General features: G+C 40.7%; 1 protein-coding gene across 1 annotated transcript in view; it reads right to left on the bottom strand.

Moving 5' to 3' along the window:
• Nucleotides 1-180: 180 nt before the first annotated feature.
• Nucleotides 181-9,788, bottom strand: part of rnf17 (ring finger protein 17) — a 48,813-nt gene continuing 39,205 nt past the window's right edge. The window contains exons 36-37 of the mRNA XM_030124324.1: nucleotides 3,705-3,891; nucleotides 181-343 (exon numbers count right to left, since the gene is read on the bottom strand). Of these exons, the coding sequence (XP_029980184.1) occupies nucleotides 248-343; nucleotides 3,705-3,891 (283 nt within the window). The 3' untranslated portion in view covers nucleotides 181-247. The remainder of the gene's footprint in view (nucleotides 344-3,704; nucleotides 3,892-9,788) is intronic.

The raw sequence follows: 9,788 nt of genomic DNA, 5'->3' as shown, positions 1-9,788 counted from the left end.
AATAATTTTTATGTCAGTACTTATAAACTATAGACTCACATCTTTTCCCAAAGTCAGCTCCCCCCAGCATAAAAACTACCACATCTAGAACCCGTGGTTCCCCACAGGTCAACAGGCTAGTTACATTAAAAGAGCATCAGACCAAACCCAGTCAAACTGAACTGTATCCAACTATAGTTCAACTGACTGTGTATAAATATTTGTTGTAAACGGTACCTGTAACATGGTGGTGGTTTGTGCTGCTGCTTCAGTCGAACTCTGCCAGACCGTTGGTGACCAGAGGAAGATGGACCAGCCGTCCCTCTTCATTGTACAACAGCACCGTGAGCTCCGGGCTCCAGGACTGACAGAAACATGGACACAACATGAATGGAGTCGTGTCATTTCTGCTACAAAACCCATCATCCTGAGCCTCAATCACTTAATGATGTTGTAAAACTCACTGTCTCAAGTGCATCAGTCTTTCCCCTAAAAATGTGTTCTTTTCAGAGGCTTCAGTTAGTCAAGTCAATGTTTTTAATTCCTCCTTAAAACCGGACAGCTTTCCTGATTTTACTAGACTTCCTGTCTGTATTATTTTCTATTTTTAAGTCATTAACGTAACCTACTGTAAATTCAAGACCTGAAACCACTCTATTCCACTTCTTGTGTGGATTTTGTTTGTCCAACACTTTAGCTCAGCCCTAGTGTGACTTTCTGCACTGTGTTGAATAGAATAGGGTTTTTTCACACATGACCCAGAAACTGTTTGAAATGACTGATTTTGTGTATTGTTTCTTCCAGTTTACTCATCATCAGTGGCTGAGGCCACATCGAAGTGTCCCTGCTGTGTGCCCCAGTATTCAGCAAATAAACAAAGTCAACTATATTTAAATTTTCATGGTTTTCCATCAGCTTAGTTGAGAAGAAGAAATGGATGGTCGCAATTCACTGAGTTGAGGAGCCGAGTTAGAACCAGTTAGAAAGTACGTTGGTGTGTAACAGGTGTCCTGAATACTGGCATTTCTGGGAAGAGGATTACCAGGGAAACATCAGTGATACTGTGAAGGGAATCAAGAGGTTAAAAGTAGGGAAAACACCAGAGTCCTCCGACAAATAACCTGCAAAAACGTGTGGATGGATTGAGAAAAAAAAAAAAAGCTCATGGGCATGGGTAAAATTCAACCAAATACAGGCAGGTAGCAGGCAAGGAAGTGTAAAAAATGAAATTAGACCAGGGATTAAAGCAAAAATTTTTCATCTGACTGAAAATTTTCTTCTGGTCAAAATCATTGGCCACTATTAAAAATGATGCAATACAATACTACGATAGTGTACAAGTTCATATAGTCAAAGTTGGCAATACTGTAAAACACACTGAATGGGAGAGTGTACAGGTGTAGATTAGTAACATGGATAGAAAAAATGTCATGAGTGGTATTGGTGGGGGGTCTGGGGGTCCTCCCCCAGAAAATTTTTAAAGCTTCAGGTCAGTTTTGGTGCTCTCTGGTTAATTTTAAAGGGTATGAAAACCTCTGAAGCAAGTGAAAATAACTAGAAGAAAACCTTACTGCAAAAAATGAGTGAAAAACTTTTTATTTAACAATTTAGGAACTCCTAAAACATAACTAACTCCTACAGCACATGAATTTTGGGGAAAATGTCTGTAAATGTAACCCTAACCAACTAATGTTCAGCTTCTCAGATTGATGGCGGATCAGGACTTTTTTTTACCATTGGAACCATACAGAATTTTCTTGTGGCAAACTCCGCACATGCACGCACCAGGCTGCTTCATTTTTTTGCACCATGATCTAATTGGAGTTCCATCGTCTCCCTTCTCATCAAGCCACGCCCACCTCCATCTATTTTTCACGCATCTCTCAATAGTTCCCACTTCAGCACCTTCCTCTACAAATGTGTCCATGATGTCGTATATGATAGCCAAAATAATCTGTACGTGGTCAAACCTGCGTCCACAACCCCCCCTCCAATATCATGTTCTCTTTTGATTGGAAAAAATTACGTCAACTGAAACAGAAATTATATTCCGTTGCAGATACTCTCTGAGGGTATTTAAAATACAGTGGCTTTGCAAATACCAAGGGTGTTACTCATTCATTCAGTTTTATCTTCGTACTGTACCACACAGATAGAAATAAGATGCTAAACGGGTCAAAATAAAGCACTTATGCAGTCGGGCGCGTAACCGCGTAAGGCCGCGGTGCGCACAGCCGCACGCACGGGAAGGGCACATACACACAAACACAAAAGTCATATACCGGCAAGAGGAGATAAGCTATGAACCCAAACATGAAGGTCCATGTAGATCAGTTCCGCCTTCTTCCCTTTTCGCTGTGGTTCTTTCATAATGAAAGCTACTTGTTAGCACTAAACTACAGTTAGTCTGGAGGCTGAACTTCGGTAAAGCTGAACTTGTCCATGTGTTTCTGAGGCACATAATGAGCAGCGTTTCCTTCCAAAGAGAAATAGTCATCAATCTGTCCTCCCGACATAAAAATACATTAGTCATCTTATTATCATCATCACTGTTCAGCCTATCAGCCCCCTGTGCCTGTGTTAAACACCTGCAGACCCAGGACATGATCAAGGTGCCGACTGGACTCCACACAACACGTGGGGAAGTTACTTCAGTATGACTTTTTTCCCCCCTCAATTTTTCCATTTGACGGAAATCCGTCGTGGTGACGGAGAACTTTAATCCCTGAATTAGACTCATGGATGAAAATAATTTGCAGGACATTTAATGATGATGATCATCTAATTTGACTGTGGCTGATCCACAGCTGGTTGGTTTGTGTAGTGAGCTGCCTCTGTTTATCCAGCCACAGATGTCACTGAGCTGCACAGATTACACATTTACTGATGGCATGTGTTTTAGCCAAAAATGAAGCCATTAAAAGTGAGTTACTGTGTAGACAATGTGTTTAATCACGGGTCAGGGCGGGACTTTTCACCTCTTGATTCCCTTCACAATATCACTGATGTTTCCCTGGTAATCCTCTTCCCAGAAACACCAACGTACTTCCTAATTGGATTCTGAAGTTCGGCCCCTCACCTCAGTCAACTGCGACCACCCATTCCTTCTTCTCAACTAAACCTGAGGGAAAACCATGAAAACTTAAACATAGTTGCCTTAGTTTATTCGATGTACATTGGGGCACACAGCAGTGACACTTGGATGTGGCCTCAACCACTGCTGACAAGTAAACTGGAAGAAACGATACACAAAATCAGTCATTTTAAACAGTTTCCAGGTCATGCGTGAAAAACCCCTAGAGTCAGTCAGTGAAGCAATATTTACAAACAATAGTACTACAGAAATAAGAGCGAATATAAAATTACAAAAAAATAAAAGATTAAAAAAATCAATTAAAAGAATTACAATTTAGGAAAGTAACATAAGAATAGTGTCATAGAATAAAAAAATAAAACTGAATAAAATATGAATAAATACCATTTACAGTATGAACACTATGTGTATGTAAGTACTTTGTTATTGAAGAAGTCAACCATTTTTTTGCAAATAAAGATGATTATAATTTGTTATAATGGTTAGTTATTTCACTAACTGTACTGACACAAATAGAATTAACTTCAACCAGTATTTTTGGTTTCAGCAGTAAGTCATAAAACTCACAGGTGTATTTAATATAAAAATGCTATGGGTCATTTTTCTTTAAAAGTCAGGTTGTGTTTCATACCAGGACGGAGGCTGTGATATTGCCGTGTAACAGGTCGATCATATCCATGGTGGCTCTGACGCTCCACTTGGGGCTGTAGGGCAGCATGTCTTCACCTGCATTCACTATGGGGGCCTTGAAACCGCCCACTTTAACCTTTATTGCCTGACATGGAAACTGAAGCAAATATGGAGGCATCTGACGCAGCCTGACAGAAGAAACCACAACACATCAGATCACAGGTTGAACAAACTGAGCCCAGCCCTGAACTCAGAGTTAGTAAAAACCCCAAGAAATGGCAATGACAAAACCCTGTCTTGTTTAAAAAAAATCTAATATTAATTCATTTAACACAGGTCATTCATTCACCCTTTAACTCAGATTTCCTCTTTGAATCATTACATATTTTACAACCTGAATGGAACAAATAATCAATCTGTACAGACTCATGGAACTGCCTGAAGAATAGGGCTGTGTATTGGCAAGAATCTGGTGATACAATATAAATCATAATACTAGGATCACAATGCGATATATCGCGATATATCACGATACTGTTAATAAGGCGATATTTTTTGTTTTGTTTCTTTTTGTAAAGGATTATTTCCCGGGAAAAACTTATAGTGCAGCGTTTGGATAAATAAAGTTTTAACATGTGGCTTTACCGGTACAAAAAAAAAAAAAACACACAAAAACAAACAAATAAATAAAGAAATAAAGTTTGGCAGACACTACAGTTTAAGATCCTGCTTAAATGTTCGTTTTCTATTGTGAAAAGAATACATAGTGTTCAATCCCTGACTCATCCAACATCAGAACATTATTTTTGTGCATTCCCAATAAAAAAAACAAACATTTGCCTCTTTCAGACAGTAAAAAGTGCTTTTACGATGCTTGAATTATCCATTATTTAACAAAACAGCGTTATCAATTTCAAAAAACTACTACATTTATGACCTGCAATATCACAATAGTACTTTTGTAGTATACAAACAGAACAAAATACCCATGTGAATATAGAAATAAAAGAGCTTGAAAAACAAAAAAGAGCCTCTGCCATGTCTGCATTTCAATAAATACCTAAAAATATCGATACAGTACTCTTAAATATCGATACAGTATTGTGAAGTGAAATATCGCAATACCGATATTTTCTTACACCCCTGATGAAGAAACATCAATCATCTGCAGTTAAAATGGATCAACACATCAGTAGTGTGTAGCCTACTGTGTGATTAAAGCTGCGGAAGACTTTTGTCACCAATTTTTCATTAAATCTGTAAAACCAGAGTCACAGCCTAAGTATCATGAATCCATAAATCTGTCTGATCACTCACCTGAATGTCTTCTCCGACAATGCACATCCCGACAAAATTCCGAAGATGCCCAAGTGACCTACTGGCTCTGTTTGTAAACAAATGGATTGTTTATGGTGGAGTACACTTCGAAATTGTTCACTGTGAGGGAAGAGATTCAGGTGCGTAATCCCGCAAAGATTTACAGATTTGTGATACTTAGGCTACGACTGAGGTTTTACAGATTTGATGAAAACTGGTGACGAAAGTCTCCCGCAGCTTTAAGCATACACTTGAATTACAACAGTTACTGATATTATACATATTTACATAATCCTGTAGCTAAAATATAAGTGGATATTGGAAACTATATACCAGGTACAAAATTGTTTTGTTGTTAACTCAAAATATTACTAACAGGCAGTGCAACATGAAATTATAACCACCTATATGTTCTTTTCTTGAAAAATACATGAAGGAAAAAAAAAAAAAATATATACGAGGGCTGTTCAGTAAGTTCATGGCCTCACCCAGAAATACTGGTTGTTATAATACAGGATGTTACATTCTTTTGTGATGGGATAGTGATGCTTGAACATCGATGGACCAAGTGCATTGCTGTAAATGGAGATTATGTTGAAAAATAAAATATAAATTATCAGTCTGTGTTGTTCTGTTCTGGGTGAGGCCATGAACTTATTGAACAGCCCTCGTATACAGTACAGGCCAAAAGTTTGGACACACCTTCTCATTCTTTGCATTTTCTTTATTTTCATGACTATTTACATTGTAGATTCTCAGTGAAGGCATCAAAACTATGAATGAACACATGTGGAATTATGTACTTAACAAAAAAGTGTGAAATAACTGAAAACATATCTTATATTCTAGTTTCTTCAAAGTAGCCACCCTTAGCTCTGATGACTGCTTTGCACACTCTTGCCATTCTCTTGATGAGCATCAAGAGGTAGTCACCTGAAATGGTTTCCTAACAGTCTTGAAGAAGTTCCCAGAGATGCTTAGCACTTGTTGGCCCTTTTGCCTTCACTCTGCGGTCCAGCTCACCCCAAACCATCTCGATTGGGTTCAGGTCCGGTGACTGTGGAGGCCAGGTCATCTGGCGCAGCACTCCATCACTCTCCTTCTTGGTCAAATATCCCTCACACAGCCTGGAGGTGTGTTTGGGGTCATTGTCCTGTTGAAACATAAATGATGGTCCAACTAAACGCAAACCGGATGGAATGGCATGTCACTTCTGGATGCTGTGGTAGCCATGCTGATTCAGGTTGCCTTCAATCTTGAATAAATCCCCAACAGCGTCACCAGCAAAGCACCCCCACACCATCACACCTCCCCCTCCATGCTTCACGGTGGGAACCAGGCATGTAGCATCCATCCGTTCACCTTTTCTGCGTCGCACAAAGACACGGCGGTTGGATCCAAAGATCTCAAATTTGGACTCATCAGACCAAAGCACAGATTTCCACTGGTCTAATGTCCATTCCTTGGGTTTCTTGGCCCAAATAAATCTCTTCTGTTTGTTGCCTCTCCTGAGCAGTGGTTTCCTAGCAGCTATTTGACCATGAAGGCCTGATTCACGCAGTCTCCTCTTAACAGTTGTTGTAGAGATGTGTCTGCTGCTAGAGCTCTGTGTGGTATTCATCTGGTCTCTAATCTGAGCTGCTGTTAATTTGCGATTTCTGAGGCTGGTGACTCAGATGAACTTATCTTCAGCATCAGAGGTGACTCTTGGTCTTCCTTTCCTGGGGCGGTCCTCATGTGAGCCAGTTTCGTTGATGGTTTTTGCGACTGCACTTGGGGACACATTCAAAGTTTTTGAAATTTTCTAGACTGACTGACCTTCATTTCTTAAAGTAATGATGGCCACTCGTTTGTCTTTACTTAGCTGATTGGTTCTCGCCATAATATGCATTCTAACAGTTGTCCAATAGGGCTGTCAGCTGTGCATCAACCTGACTTCTGCACAACACAACTGATGGTCCCAACTAGGGATGCATGATATATCGGTATCAATATCGGTATCGGCCGATGTTAGTCATTTTTTAACATATCGGTATCGGGCCGATGAGTAAAACTGGGCCGATGATAACACCCGATGTTTATTTACATCTAGTTGCAGCTTGTGTGTGTGGAGGGGGGGGGGGGGAGTGGGGGCTGGCCATGCAGAATTTGTTTGGGCATGTGACAGCAGCGCCGCTCAGATTTGTGGGGCATTAAACTGAAGCGGAGAGAAGCAATGTCAGCGGTGTGGACGTTCTTCACAGTGTCAAAAGAAGATACTCGAAAAGCAGTATGCAATACTTGCAAGGGCGAGGTAATGCGAGGTGGATGTCGCGTCAAATCATTCAATACTACCAATTTGATCAGTCATTTAAAAAACCGCCATCCAGAAGTTCACAAACAGTGGCAGGAAGCTAACACTGCTAACATTAGCCAGCAGGCAAAGACAAAAACTGCAGCAGCCACAGTTGGGAGCCCAATACAGCAATCGTTCGACCAAACCAGGAAATTTGCCAAAGACAGTGCAAAAGCCAGATCAATAACGAATAAGGTGATGGAAATGATTGCTCTCGACGACCAGCCGTTTTCCATAGTGGAAGATCGGGGTTTTCGCCAGCTGATCGAGCATATTGAACCCCGCTACAGCCTGCCAAGTCGGCACTATTTTTCCGACGTTTCCCTCCCTGCTTTGCACGAAGTGGTGGCCACGCATATTTTCAAGTTGCTGGATAACGTGACCGACATTAGCTTCACTACGGATATATGGAGTTCGGACGCAAGTCACATGAGTATGTTGAGCCTGACAGCTCAGTGGATAGATGACAACTTTGAAAGAAGACAGCTGTTTTGCATACACAAGAGTTTACAGGATCGCATACAGCGGCTGCCATCGCTAGTGCATTTGACTGTATGTTTGCTCAATGGAAAATACAGAAAGACAATGTGCACGTCGTGCTTCGCGATAATGCACGAAATATGCAGAAGGCAATGGACGACTGCGGTGTTAAAAGCCTGGGCTGCATGGCTCATACACTGCAGCTAGCAGTGCATGATGGCGTGTTAAGCCAGCGAAGCCTCTCTGACTGTGTGGCTATTGGGAGGAAAATAGTCGGACATTTTCACCATTCTCAACTTGCCACCTCTCGGCTGAGAGACATACAGCAAGAGTTAGGCATGAAAACCAAGATGTTACAACAAGATGTCACAACCAGATGGAATAGTACGTTTTATATGTTGAAAAGTTTGTTGGAGCAGAAGCGGGCACTTGGTGTGTATGGAGCTGATCATGAGCTGCCTACCTGTTTCACCGTACATCAGTGGGGCCTCATTGAAAACATGACCGTGCTTCTCACTCCATTTGAACAATCAACAAGAGAGATAAGCTCACATTTGGCTACCACTGCGGACGTGATTCCTTCTGTTGTGGCACTGAAACGTTTGCTGGGCAAGGCCGCTGACACAGACCATGGGATTGGAACAGCAAAGAACACTCTACTGGAAGCTGTGAACGAGCGATTTGGAAGCGCTTTCTCTGAGCCACTTTACTGCTTGGCAACAATACTTGATCCGAGGTACATAGATCGTTATTTTGACACAGTAACAAAGCAAACGGTGGTGATTATGCTCCAGAAGGAAGTGGACAGAATTACGCACAGCGACAGAGCTACGGAGACACCGGACATAAAAGAACCGCAAGAGAAAAAGGTCAGAAGAAGTGACGAGGGTGAGACGCTGCTTGACATGCATGATGAAATTCTGGAGGAAAACTCAATCATGGAACAGCAGGCAGGCCTAACAAGCCACACAAGTGTGCAGGTATAGTATTATCAGACTCAGTCTTTTATTCAAATAACCAAACCTGTTAAAATAATTTGTATAATGATTTTTTTTATTTTAATCAATGTGCTGTAAATTCAATGCAGTTACTGAAATAATAGATTTACTTAAATGAACAAACTGATTGCTATAAATACCTCTTTTAGTCATGCTTTACTACCCTCTTGATCTTGAACTTAAGCATTGGTCATCTGCTCAGAGTTCAACAAGGGGAGGAAGATCATGTTGTAATGTCCAGATTGCTGGTAATTTCTCAGACATACATAATTATACAATTGTTTTCATTCTTGTAGGTGCATGGCTATCTGAGTGAGCCTCCCACTCCCAGAAATGAGAGTCCTCTGCAGTATTGGAAAAACAACATGTCTCGCTTTCCCGCCCTGGCCAGAGCAGCACCCAAGTACCTTTCGGCACCATGTACAAGTGTGGACAGTGAACGTCTCTTCTCTGCTGCATCACATATTGTTGATGATAAGAGAAACAGGATCCAGTGTGAGAAAGCAGAAATGCTTCTCTTTGTCAAAAAAAAACTTGCCTTTGCTGATGAAGTAGGCCTTGGCTACAACCTACAGTGATAGGTGGAAACACAGTTTAAATGTGGGACATTTACTTTGAGTACATTGTGGCTACTTTAAGTTATGACATGTACAGAGACTACCATGCCTTTTCGGTTATAGTTATGTCACTTTTCTAATATTTTGATTTATAAATTTTATAGATGGGAATTGATTTAAACTGATTTGCACTATATAGTGATTTTTTTTGTTTGCCTGATGAAAACATTATTTCAGTTTACTCTAATGTTTACTTGAGGATTGCAATGCGATGTGCGCTGGCAGTCAGGCCATGTTTTGATATTTTTCCTTTAAACTTTTTCACAGGTTTAAATGAAGTTGACTGGAGTTTAACATGTTTTCAATTTAATTATTGCATTGTTGCCAGGGACACTGGC

The sequence above is a fragment of the Sphaeramia orbicularis genome, chromosome 21, assembly GCF_902148855.1.
Source record: "Sphaeramia orbicularis chromosome 21, fSphaOr1.1, whole genome shotgun sequence".
Taxonomy (NCBI): domain Eukaryota; kingdom Metazoa; phylum Chordata; class Actinopteri; order Kurtiformes; family Apogonidae; genus Sphaeramia; species Sphaeramia orbicularis.
Note: the sequence above shows the minus strand (reverse complement) of the source record. Positions and strands in the feature narration are given on the sequence as shown.